Below are 13068 nucleotides of genomic sequence, written 5' to 3' on the forward strand. Positions count from 1 at the left end.
CTTGTCTCCATTACGTTTACTTCTCGTATTTAGCTGGTACTTAGATGCTCACAGGCGGCTTTAGATCAGTGTTTATTTTCATTAACAAGAAGCTTGATTTTTTTTAAGATTAGAAAGCATAAATGCAGTGGTTCTAAGGGTGTGACTTCCTTAGGCCTACATAATGCGTATAGGTTTTAAAAAAAAGAATTGTCTGTCTGCAATTATCATTTCTCAGTTCTGAAGACTGTCAGTTCTCACTAGGCAGGCACAAAAACTGAAATGTCTTCAGATAAAGATGTTTTCCCTTTATCTGCCACATTTCCAGTTATCAAAAATAAAATCACATCTAGACTCCAAGTGTTCAATATTATTTATCAAAATAAATTTATTAAAAGTATTCAAAGACCACTTCAAAGTGTAGCTGCCTTCAAGACAGATTTTTGGCACTCATAACGGAGACTGCAGTTTTCAACACCATAGTACTCATTCTATTTCACATGTCATTTTTAACAATGCAAACATGGACCATTTCAGCATTACATGAGACAACAGTACTGATGATCTGTGGTCATAAGAACTCCAATACCCTTGCACATAGTAAACACTTTACTGTTATTGAGTCCTAAACTAAAACTACTATGTGGTAACATGGATCGATTTAGGGAAAGATGTACAGTCAGCTACCTAAGGCCACATAATCCCAGATCTATTGATTTTAAATGCTTTTGGACCAACAGTATTAGATTGTCTCTTTCATCGTCTTACATTCCTGCTTTTCAGAGTGAGACACCACGTTCAGACCACCTATTCCCTTCTTGCGTTCTGTACACAGTGAGGGAAGCTGTTCTGATACCAGCTTCTCCTAGTCAGTTACTGGCTTCCTGATTCACTAACCAGCTTTGAATCAATAGTTCTGAGTGATGTTTCCTGAACACCCAGGCTGAATTCAAGGTCAGTCTTTATGGCAGGTCAGTCTTTCCCCTTAGGAAAAAGAATGAAATGTCCTCCATTTCTGGGCTCCCTTTTACATTTCATGTAGCATGAGGCTCTGTGGTGATTTGAGGCTTTTTACACAAGTCCTGGTAGAATTCTGACTCCAAGAAACGAGGATAAGAGTTGTTCTCCATCAAGCTGTATACCCTTTTCTGGGCAGTTGTGAAGCAGCCACTTGTAGCTTCTTGTATATTCTGGGCAATCAGAGTTTTGGTTTGAAAATCTATGTTTATCTGAAATAAAACAAAAAAGTTGTTTATTTGGTGTTCAGAGTTAAAGATTAAAATTTAGTATTTGAAAACAAAAAATAAAAATTATGTGTGATTAGCTTTACTACCTAAGTCACAGAAGAACTTTAACATAACTGAAAGCTACAACATGGGGGGAACTTTTTACCCCTCCTTCTAGCCCTACTTTGCTCTTATTTTGTTTCACTTTTGTGCTAAAAGTGTCCAGATTGTGCTGAATTTAGGAACTTGTTTCCTTACCTCTTTTGGAGCTTCCTTTTCTATAAAATCAGTATATATTTTCCTTGCTTTTGAGGACAATTTTTGGGGTGATTTGGTTTTTTTGAAGTCTTCACAGGCCAGCCAGAATTCAATATTTTCTTCACAGAATTCCGACTTTAAAAAAGCCCTGAATGCAGCAAGACCATCTGAAGGGGGGAGAAAAGAAAGCATGCAGAATGTGAAGAACCGAGTGACCAAATGATTCTTTATGTTTCTCCTAGTACTTCTCCCTCACATTTTAATTATTTCTAAATGACAGCAATTTTCTAGATTTCGCTTAAACGTGTAATTCTCAAAATTTAGCTTTTTAAAGACGAAGATACCAGTAGGCAAAATGCTTATGTTGGCCCTCTGCTGCAAAAATATAAGTACTTTGCTGTCAATGCAAAGTAAATATTTATAGGGGAGACGTAAATTCCCTGGGAACTAAGCTTCTTGAAAACATAGTATGCAATGGAAAAACTGACTCAACCTTAACTATAAGCAACTGCAACTTTAATTTTTTTAGGCTGATTTTCTTCCCCACCTGGAGGAAATACATGCATTTATTTCCATGGTTAAACCCGGGGAAATAAAGGAGAGAAAAACAGGCTTTATCCAATAGTGACTGCAGTCTAATCCCCCTCAGGCAAGCTGCTCTTTTGTTGTGTGGACCCAGCCTTTCTAGGCTTTTGCAATATTAGCAATGGCTCAAGTTCAAGAGTTAACTTACATTTGCTGGCTAGCAGCTCGTCAAATGCTTCTGACCACAGCTGTGCTTCCTCAGGAGAAGGTCTGCAAGAGAGGTTCTGCATGTTAGCTTATGCACATCAGAGTTCCCCTTTTCAGTTCAGCAACTAACTATTAATATTTGCAAGTACAGGATTCTCAACTTACTTGATGAAAGCTTGTTGTTTGCTTTTTTTGCCGGTTTTGGGTTTCCCAGGAGTAGAGGAATTTTGCAAGAAGTAGCTCAAACGGGTCTTCCAATCTTTTAAACTAAAACAAACAAAAAAATTTTAAAAAGATAATCACTAAGTAGCAACACTTGAATATGCTACTGCAGCTGAACGCATTTTTACCAAATAAAGTCACCCAGTAACTAGAGACAAACCGCATAAGGCAAAGCAAGAACTCTTCAAATAACAGTCTTATCCACTTAACATTTAAACCTCATGTACTGAGCAGTTTCATCCATTAATCTGATCGTATCTACTAGTTTTACAACTAAGGGCAGGGCTACCTAAAATCACTAGGGTATTTTAAAGAATTGTTAATGAATTTAGTTCAAAAGGCAGATACTATTTCTGGCTCACAAAGGGCATCAGTTTGTTTGCAAGGTTAATTACAATTCCGAGGGGTTTTACACTTTAATGAAAAGGACAGACGTGGAACTGTCTGGAGCCGGCCCACGCTTCTCTCTTTAGAGCAAGAGGTTCTGGAGCATGCCAGAGACAGTGTACAAGGAGGTGGGTGACTGATTCCCCTGCGCTCTTCCTTCCCCACCTACAACACTTCTTTTAAGCAGACGCTGCAGAACAATTATTTGTTCCACATTCGTGACTGGGTGAGATCTGCTCTATAATTAAAAAACAAAAATGGATTTTAAACGAGTATATTCACAACCAGGAAGAGCATCTCCTTCCAGGAGCTGTGTAAGCTGATGAGAACTCATCGTGGAACGTATGCATGCTGGGGACGCGCTTCAGCCGCAGGATTCTGATGTCATTTTGAATGCAGGAGGACAAAAAGCCAACCCGCAATTTCTTAGCGCATCCACCACCGCCCTCATATCAACTATCTCCCTCGGTTCCTAAACTCTACCCGAGCATCACCCAGATTTAACCTTAACAAACCGACCTTTTCGATGTTTTTTTTTTCCCCCTGCAGAGGCTCGGGCTAGTTTCCTAACATCAAAGCCGAGCCCAAAGTACCGCGTTTGCAGCTCGCAGTGTGTGGCAGGGGTGGCGGGAGAGGGAAGAAAGCCATACTCACAGGGTCCGTTTCATCTTTTCCCGCTTTTCCTCGCTCTTGTGGCCGCTGCCAGCGCTAGTGTCCATAGGTCTGCAGTCGTGTTGAACAGCCAAGAACATAGCACTTTGCATTATCGTCCTCCCGCCGGGGCCGCGGCTGTTTGCTGCTGGGCGAACGTCGCAGCTTTTATAAGAAGCCGCGACTTGGGGGCGGGGCATCGCGGCTCCGGCCCCGCCTCAAGAGGATGCGGATTGGTTGGTTGCAAACGGGCACTGGGATGGGGTCAGCGCCCGCCAGCGGCAGTCACGGTTAACGCCGAAGGGTCTGGAAGCCAGGGCGCTGCTGACGTCTGCGGCCCGGGCTTCTTGCGCACTGGGACTACATAGCAGCGGCCAGCTGGGGGCCGGACAGGGACTTTTCAGTGTGGGCCGTTGCCCACGACCTTTTGCTGAAGCGTGGCGGCCAGGCGGGGGCTTACGGCGGAGGGAGAGAGCCGAAGTTGGCTGCGGCCCGGCGGGGGGCTGCGTCGCTCCCTCACCCACCCACCCTGACGGGCTCCCCAGCCCCAGGCCAGAGCGGCGATTCGCTGGCAGGAGGAGGTCGCCCGCCGCGAGGCCGGAGTTCAGTGGCCTGATTTTGAATGAAGAGTGGGATTTTTCTTTTTTTGAGCGCGTTCCCTGACCCCGCGCCTCATTTCTTGTTTGCTGTCCTACTGTAGGGACTCATTCGACACACCCTGGTCAATGAACTGAGGCTACGGGGAGACCCTCCCCCGTTTCTCTCTGCCACTTAATTTAAGGAAGGTGTAACCTGAAACGTTGACTGCCCGGGGGCAGGGTGGGACCTGCTCTGCAGCTTGCTGGGGCGTCTTGAAACACGTTGGGAAATAACATTACGGATTGAACAAGAGAAGGTGACTTTATCAGAAGACAGTGCTTTAATTGGATTTGCATTTTTGATCACTATTAGGCACGTGGCTGGGTCTGTCTATAGGGTCATTCCTCAGGAGCCCTTGGTCACATCTGCCAAAATGGAAATCACAGGTTTCCTTATGGTGGGAGAGAAAGCTGGAGACACAGATATTTCAGAGCTGTAATGCACTAGAATCATGAGTTCAAGGAGTCAGGATTTCCTCATGAGTCATTCTTGTTTTGAGTTAGGATTTACCAGAACTTTTAATAACTGGCAAAAAGTAGGGGGGAGGAGGAGTTAACAATTTCCTTCATTAAGTTTTTTGTTAATTCTTCAAGTATCATCTCCTGAAGGTTTTAAAACGACTTGATTGGTAAAAACAAATAGATTAGCTCAACCACAAAATGAGTTGATTTCGTACAATATTACCAGAACTAGCCAATGAAATGTTTAAGCGGCTTTGCAAACAAGCTGCAGATATTTTCTCTAGATAGTATTCGACTTGTTAAAAGAAAATTGGAAATAGTTAATATATTCTTACGGTGAGCTGCCAGTAGTTGGAGCTCCAAGTTTGACTTAAAGGGCAAAACCTGCAGTTATTTAAGACAACAGTTGTGGACTTTACTGTGGAAAGGAAAATCATGTAGATTTCAGTAACAGGTATTTTGAAACATGCTTGTTAACTCAATGCCATTTTTCCTTAAGCATATGCTCTTCCTCTCCTAAACTTTGCATAATATTCCTACATCTATTTTCACTTTCTGATGACTCAGTACGTATTTATCAGCTGTCTGTAATACGCAGACACTTGCTTTTTCTCACCAATGTAAACCTCAATATATTTTATACTTAGAACCTTAGATGTTAGAATTCACTCATAGACAGTTAAATTCGCTGGTAGGCCAGGAGTTCTCGCAAAGAGGCCGCAGAGAGAGAGAGAGAGAGAGAGAGAGCTGGACTTCTGTCAGGAGACTCAATTAGAGCCTAGACTTAACCAGTAAATGATAAGTAACTGTTGGGACAGTAGCTTCACACCTCTTTGAGTCCCAGTTTCTCATCTGTAATAAGAGTAACATGTAGTTTCTTGCCAGCCTCAGAGGATATTATGTGACTCTTACATGAAAGGTCTTTTCTAAGCTCTAAAGTACTGTACAAAAGTTTATTACTGATTTGCATATGTGTGGAAAAAGGAAATGTTCAAACCATAGCTATTCAAGATGGAAAAATCATACGAGGATTAACTCAGAGGTAATTAGGTTATAAATGTGTAAGTACTATTAAATATCAAAATGTTTAAATTTGTAGGTACACAAATACACAAGATACACAAATTTGTAGAAGATCAAGCTCATTATAGATATTTAATAAATGCTCACTGGATAATAAATCAGAAAAATAAGGAAACTGATTAACATTTAAACTTTTCAGGCTGGGTATTGTGGTTCATGTTGGAAATTCCAGCACTTTGGGAGGCTGAGGCAGGCGGAAGGCTTGAGCTCAGAAGTTCGAGGCTCAAGCATTCAAGTTGCAGTGAGCTATGATTGTGCCATTGCACTCCAACTTGAGTGATAGAGTGAGACCCTGTCTCTTAAAATAATAATAATTAAGTACACTTTTCAGAGATCTCCACACCAAGGAAGTTTAATCATCTCAATATATTAATGAAGGTGAATATACATGTACCTGTGTAAGTAACTGGTTTAAATATAGATTATTCTTGATGTTTTTGTGTTTAATATAATTCTTTGCTTTTTTCATAAACCCAGATCAGTGGCTGATGTCAGGTGGCAGAAAATTAATTTTTCTCTGAAAATTATGTGGTTGGTTAATAAATCTGGATATAAATCAACTTGCAATTTTTGTATCTCTGTGTAATTTTAAGAGTTAAGGCAGTACCTGCTATAGAAACCTTTTCCTCAAAAACTTGCCATGTTAATGTCTTTTAAAAGACAGGGCAATATATGTATATTTACATATACATGTTATATATAACATGAATATATACATCTTATATATTTCACACATATGTGTAATATGTATTACATGTATATTTACGTATATATATGTAAAACGAAAGCTGGAATCTTTGATGACTTCCCTTTTTGTTGTTGCAACTGGCTTTTAGGTAAATAGAATTGCTCCACATAAAGATGACACATATTTTCCATCCTGTGGTAGAGGAAGAAACAATGCAGTGGGTTGTAAAAGTTGCGCAGCAAAACCATAGTTTGAGAGTGGCTTATAAACGAACCATACATTTTCTGTGTTGAACCTACCATGCCCTCTACTGGAGAGATTGATTGAACAGATTAGTGGTGGAGGTTTTCCAGATAGTTTATGAACTTTTTATAATTTTTTAAAAGTTTATAGAAGAAGGCAAACAAAAAATACAAGTTTCTTGCATAACATATCTTAGGTTCTTGTATGATATATTTTGCGTGTCTTAAATTGTGAAGAGTAAAAATTTCCCCTGTCATACTTCTCCCTTCTGCTCCCACTCTATGCTAATTTTATTAATAAAAATTATTAATTCCTATTCCTATTAACTAAAAATATTTATATAAAATAACTCTCCTACTTATGCTTTAGAAATGTAGAAACCACGGGATGCTGTGGCTCACGCCTGTAATCGCAGCAGTTTGGAAGGCCAAGAAAGGAGGCTTGCTGGAGCCCAGGAGTTCAAGACCAGCTTGGGCAGCATAGCTAGACCCCGTCTGTACAAAAATATATTTTAAAAAATTACCTAGGCGTGGTGGTATGCACCTGTAGTCCCATCTACTCAGGCAGTTGAGGTGGGAGGATTGCTTGAGCCCAAGGAGTTTGAGGCTACAGTGAGCCATGATGGTGCCACTGCCCTCTAGCCTGGGTGACAGAGGGAGACCCTGCCTCTTAAAAAAAAAAAAAAAAAGATAAACAAAAAAAAAGGAATTTAGGAACCAAGATACTTGCTTTAAAAAACACAAAAGTATAATTCTGTGTATTATTCTGTGCTTTGCTTTTTTTCAGTTAGTAAGATATTTTAGTTTCCAAATTTCTAAGAGCTGTAAACCTATTGATTACCTTATGAAATGTTAAATAGGTGCGTTAGTTAAAAAAAAAAAAAGGAAAAAGAATCAGGAAGTTAAATGCTATGTGGTGATGAGTAATTGGAAAAAATGAAAACTTTTTTTACCCTAATTGTTGAATATATTTAAAGAAGTATAATGCCTGTGTTTTTAAAAAAATTTTGTCCGATTTAACTTTAGTTGGTGAAATATTCTTTAACAGAATGAAACTATGACCCCATGAGATTTTGTACTTTACTCCTTAACCCCTAATATGATCTGAGATTTAAAAATTATGATTAATTTTTGAGAATGTAATGTTCATACCCAGAAGCTGAGAGAAAATGAGTGTTTTTGTCAGAAATAAATCACAGGTTAAACCTATTTGACATGTATTATAGCTAAGTTAATAATTTTACCAGTCCTTGTGTTGATACTTCCAGTTAGTGTAATTCCATGGTTCTGTCTTAAATTTATACCAAGTATATGACATGGAGTATGTCATACTTCCAATGCAGGCAGGTCCTGCTTAAATTTAATAGCCCCCTGTTTACAAAAACATCTAGATGCCCTTCATAAACCAGCAATAAGAGTGTCATGAAGTGTTGTTGTTGTTGTTGTTTTTTTCCTAAAAAATACTAACACATATTGAAATACCTTGGAAAGGTTGTTGTAGCTATTAGGTCTATAAGGTAAAGGACTGTAAGTATGAGGTCTGAATAAGGGAATTGTTTCCAATGTGTTCCTGCTGCTGCACTCTTTTTGTGCATGGAATACCAGGGGAGAATAGGTGATATAAATGCTTTCTTATAAAATAGGTTACATAGTTGGCATATTGTCTATGAGGGTAAAACTAGGAATTTCTTTTTTGGTGTTTCTTTTGACTGGGATTTAAATTTCTGTCCATGAAATTTTGCCAAACCATTGGAGTGTCAAGTGTCCTATCGACTACTTTTTTGAAATGTGGGGATAGTAAGTTAACAAAATACAAAATTTTTAGTATCTATGTGATAATAATCACAAAGCCTTTTTTAAAAAAAAGTCTGAGGAAAGCCATTTTTCATCTAATAAATAAGGAATCTGTTAGTATTTCTTTTTCAGTATACTGATGACTATTTCTATGTAGAGAGCATTAATCCATTTTAGAATTGGTTTTCACAGGTTTTTATTCATGGACTACTTCCTAATAACCTAAAACCTTGTGGATCTCTCTCCCAAACACATTTTTGAAACAAAAATTCCAAAATCTCAACAGAATTAATTAGAAAAAATATAATGCTTTTAAGGAGATGTCTGTAGGCCTTGACACAGTTGCCATGTGGCACTAGTCCCCTCAAAAGTTCCTAGTTTCAAAAGACAGAATAATTTTGCATTTCTTTTCATGAAGTACCCTTAGGAGAGTGGGATGGCTGGAGGGGTTGTCCATAATTGGGATACTTGGTTTTTGTTCCTAGTCTCTGCCCTAATTTGTTTAGAACTCCGGCACATTGTTTGGCTTTGTTGTGCTTAGGCTACTTATCTTTCATGCACAAGTAGTTATAGTACTCTTCCTTTGTAGGAATTTAAAAGAAAACAATACTGGAAATGTCCTGGACAGCTTGGTAGATGATAGTACATAGTTCTCAGGACTGGCCTTCAGCTAAACTTTGTAGTAGGACTAGTTTCTTCTAGGTGACTCTTTTGCTCATTTTTCTGTCTTGCTCCTGTGCAGAATCCTCATTCTTTTTTGGGGATCTGTTCATTTATGAAGTTTCCTGGTGGTCGTCTTGGGCCCTTTCAAATACTCCTTTGGGCACGTCAGTGGTGTAAGGTTACTTTTTAATTTAAAGAGTGTTTTTGTAGAGCAGACTACAGCACATTTGAGAGGAAGGTACAGAGATAGCGCATATGTCTTCTGCTCCCATACATACATAACCACCCCATTACTAATATCTGACAACTTATATTGACACATCATTACCACCCAGAGTCCATAGTTGACATTAGGGTTTGTTCTTGGTGTTGTACGTTCTGTGGGTTTAGACAAATTTATAATGACATGTATCCACCATTATAGCATCATAGTATTTTCACTCTGCCCTAAAAATTCTCTGTGTTCTGCCCATTCCTCCCTCCCTACCCCATAACCCCATAACCCCTAGCAACCACCAATTTTCTGTTTTCTGTCTCCATAGTTTTGCCTTTTCCGGAGTGTTATAGTTGGAATCACACAATATGTAGCCTTTTCAGATTGGCTTCTTTCACTTAGTAATATGCATTTATGTTTCCTCCATGTCTTTTCAGGGCTTAATAGCTCATTTCTTTTTAGTGCTGAGTAATATTCCATCGTCTAGATGTACCACAGTTTATCCACTCACCTACTGAAGGACATTTTTGTTGCTTCCAAGTTTTGACAAATATGAATAACGTTGCTATAAACATTCATGTGCAGGTTTTTGTGTGGGTGCAAGTTTTCAACTCCTTTGGGCAGATAATGAAGGGCATAATTGCTCAATCATAAGGTAAGAGTATGATTAGTTTCATGAGAAACCACCAACCACTTCCAAAGTGACTGTACTATGTTGCATTCCCACCAGCAACAAATGGGAATTCCTGTTGCATGTCCTTTTTGGCATTTGCTGTAGTCAGTTCTGGATTTTGGCCATTTTAACAGGTGTGTATTGGTATCTCATTGTTGTTTCATTTTGCATTTCTCTAATGACATATGATTTAGAGTATCTTTTCACATGCTTATTTGCCATCTTTATTATCTTGGTTGAGATGTCTGGTATGTTCTTTGGCCCATTTTTTAGTTGAATTGTTTTCTTATTGTTGAGTTTTAAGAATTCTTTGTGTATTTTGGATTAGAGGTTTTTTAAAATCAGATATCCCTTTTGCAAATATTTTCTTCCAATCTGTGACTTGTTTTTCCATTACGTTGACGTTGTCTTTTGCAGAGCAGAGATTTTTTTTTATTATATTTTGATGATGTCCAGTTTATCAATTCTTTCTTTCACGGATTGTATCTTGATGTGATATTCATTTTCATATCCAAGGTCATCCAGATTTTCTCCTTGGTGATTCTCTTCTAGAAGTTTATAGTTTTGCATTTTACATTTAGGTTAGTGATACATTTTGAGTTATTTTTCTGAATGAAGTTACTTTCCTAAATATTTATGTTCTTCCTTAAAAATGTTTTGGAAATGTACAGCTCTTTACATGTTAATCTTTTCATCTTTTTTTGTAGGCATCTTCACTATCTTTACAGAGTGAAATATCTCCACATTAGATATTTGGTGAAAACATTTCTTTTTCTCAGGGCACTGTAGGAAGGACTTAAAGTTGCCACTGGAGCTTTTGTCTCTCCCTTTCTGACTGCATTTGCCCCCATTTCTGATTGTAGTGAAGATTTCTCACTTGGAGACCTATAATTTTTCAGTGCATCAACTATTTTATCTCCTTCAGTTAATTTACAGTGAACATCTGGTTAAGAGTTTCTAAAATAAATTTGAAAATAAGCCCAGCTGAAGCCAGGATAGCCACTTGGCCTAGCCCAGCCTAGATGAGCTGTATTTAACTATGCAACATTACTCATATTTTTTCAGAATTCTTTTGGATTTATTTTTAGAAGTACCCGTACTCTGATGCATTCATTATATCTAATTTCAGAATTCCACTGTTCATGTTTTCTTCTACCTCAATGGCAGCCTTATCTGTCATCTTTAGCAAATGGTGGATTTGACTTTATTATTTAAAGCTTATTCCATACTCACTAGCTTTTTAAAACTTTATTTTCCTGATTAATAAGTTTGCTCATCTTTCTATCCACTCTTTAGCTTCTTTTTCCCCCCACTGTTTAATATAAAACATCTTAATATAAAAAAATCAATATTTTATTTATTGCATTTTCTTAAGAAAATCCAGAAAAGGGATCACTTCATATTTCCGTAATAGTACAACATTGCAGATTGAAAACAACTCTTTTGAACACAGCTGAACTTTCAGATAAATTGACGTTCACTTGATTGCAGGATTCAACATTACTCAGATGTTAATACAGAGTCAAAAGTGGCAGATAGAACTTTTCAAATTGCTTATGTTTGTTCCACCTGGTTGCACTGATGAACACACAGGCTGTATTCATCATTGCTTGCATCTGTGTTCTTCAGAGCCAATAAAATTTTTTCCACCCTCAGACCATTGTCATAACACACCATCCAGAGGATTAAATATAGAACATGCCTATACAATATATCATACTGATCTGATGTTGATACTTATATCACACTTGGAAACTCCCATTATAAATTTTTCCTCCGGAAGAACAAGAGGCAACTTTTCATCTTGCTCGGCAACATCTATATAATTTATCAGGTCTAGCGGCCCTTCAAGACATTTTCTCTGAGAGAGTTTCAGTGTCTTAATGGCACCACCACATTTTATTTGAAATTCTGCACACGTATTTGAATTATTGTTGCTTTGTCCTGAGCTCTTGGTGGAATTTACATTGAGACTGGCCACAGGGCTGGACTATGAAAGGCCCCCAATGCTAGAATCTACAGACTTGCTCTTAGTACTGATTTCACCACTTTGGGAACTGCTAGTACTGTGTCTTTTTTTTTTTTTTTTTTTTTTTTTTTTTTTTGCCTTTCCAAAACATTTTTCACCATAGCTTCATCTAGAGAATATCACCATAGAATCAAATATTATTTTATTATCTTCAAAGGTTCTAAAGACAGGTCTGCACAGATAGCTTCCTTTCATCCTAACATAGTTAGTTCTTTTTATAGAAACAATGTACGTCAACACCGAGCATAGGCGGAGGACCGCCTATGTTTCTGTTACAGTCAGAGCACTGCACACCTCCTTAGTTTCTTGTGAAAGCAGTTTTTTACTTCTCATAATATAGAAATTTTCATCAGAAACATCTCCTCAGTGCTGTCTGAAGTTGTTCTTCAGTCTTCTGATATATTTTGAAGGCTGTTTGCTTGTAGCTACTTGAAATTGAATGTCTTTAGTGCATTGTCTATTATTTTGCTTGATGAATGTTCTGGATATTTCTTGTAATGTCAGGTTCAACTTGTTCTAAATGTTCAGGTCACTCTTTGCTAAGTCTTTTTCTAAAAGAATGTATTTTCTAAGTCCAAGCAAAGAGTTGGAGATTTTCAGCTCTTTTTTAATGCCTTCTGGTTTTTCTATTTCCCATAGTTTGTTTCTGAGCATGGATTCCATTAAAGTTAAGTCAAGGCCTTCAAATTCTTTTTGGAAAAGGTTAAATGTGTAAAAAATTTGAAAGTCTTTCCTCTAGAAGAAGAGAAGCATCAGTGGCTAGTTCTATGTCTTTACTTGTATAAGATAGGCCTTTAATTATTAAAAATCTGATCATGACTATAAATAACACCATCTTCCACAGCAATCCATGGGTATCGGGATCTGGTTGAAAGTCCTCTGGCAGGGCTGCTGCTGGCTGGCACAGTGTCCCCTAGAACCAGTGCAACACTGAACATCACAGCCATGATCAGTCTCTCTGTGATCCCCTAGGCTGTTGTGAGGCACTTCAGTTTGTTAGGTCTCATAGACCATCATACAGCACCAGAGAGTATTCTGCCTGGAACCAAATCAGTGCCTGGTAGACTTCAGTGGAGGTGAGAGAGAAGGAATAAATACAGTAAATTGCTGGCTAATTCTTCTCCTTC

At 38.2% G+C, this 13068-nt stretch overlaps 1 protein-coding gene across 1 annotated transcript; it reads right to left on the reverse strand.

The window, feature by feature from the left end:
* Positions 1–342: 342 nt before the first annotated feature.
* Positions 343–3614, reverse strand: RGS2 (regulator of G protein signaling 2). The gene is made up of 5 exons (XM_007989127.3): positions 3459–3614; positions 2361–2462; positions 2197–2258; positions 1464–1630; positions 343–1208 (listed from the first exon to the last, which is right to left on the reverse strand). Exons 1-5 carry the CDS (start codon positions 3566–3568, stop codon positions 1014–1016), a joined length of 636 nt encoding a protein of 211 aa, XP_007987318.2. The 5' UTR covers positions 3569–3614; the 3' UTR covers positions 343–1013.
* Between the last annotated feature and the right edge of the window lie 9454 nt (positions 3615–13068).

This window comes from Chlorocebus sabaeus, chromosome 25, assembly GCF_047675955.1.
Source record: "Chlorocebus sabaeus isolate Y175 chromosome 25, mChlSab1.0.hap1, whole genome shotgun sequence".
Classification (NCBI taxonomy): domain Eukaryota; kingdom Metazoa; phylum Chordata; class Mammalia; order Primates; family Cercopithecidae; genus Chlorocebus; species Chlorocebus sabaeus.

What these genes read in the sequence shown, in the direction of transcription:
- RGS2 (XM_007989127.3), bottom strand. Translation starts at nt 3,568, where the DNA reads ATGCAAAGTGCTATGTTCTTGGCTGTTCAACACGACTGCAGACCTATG. An exon ending in GAAAAGATGAAACGGACCCT is followed by an intron (nt 2,463 to 3,458) that starts GTGAGTATGGCT and finishes TGTTTGTTTTAG; the next exon opens with TTTAAAAGATTGGAAGACCC. An exon ending in AAACAACAAGCTTTCATCAA is followed by an intron (nt 2,259 to 2,360) that starts GTAAGTTGAGAA and finishes CCTCTCTTGCAG; the next exon opens with ACCTTCTCCTGAGGAAGCAC.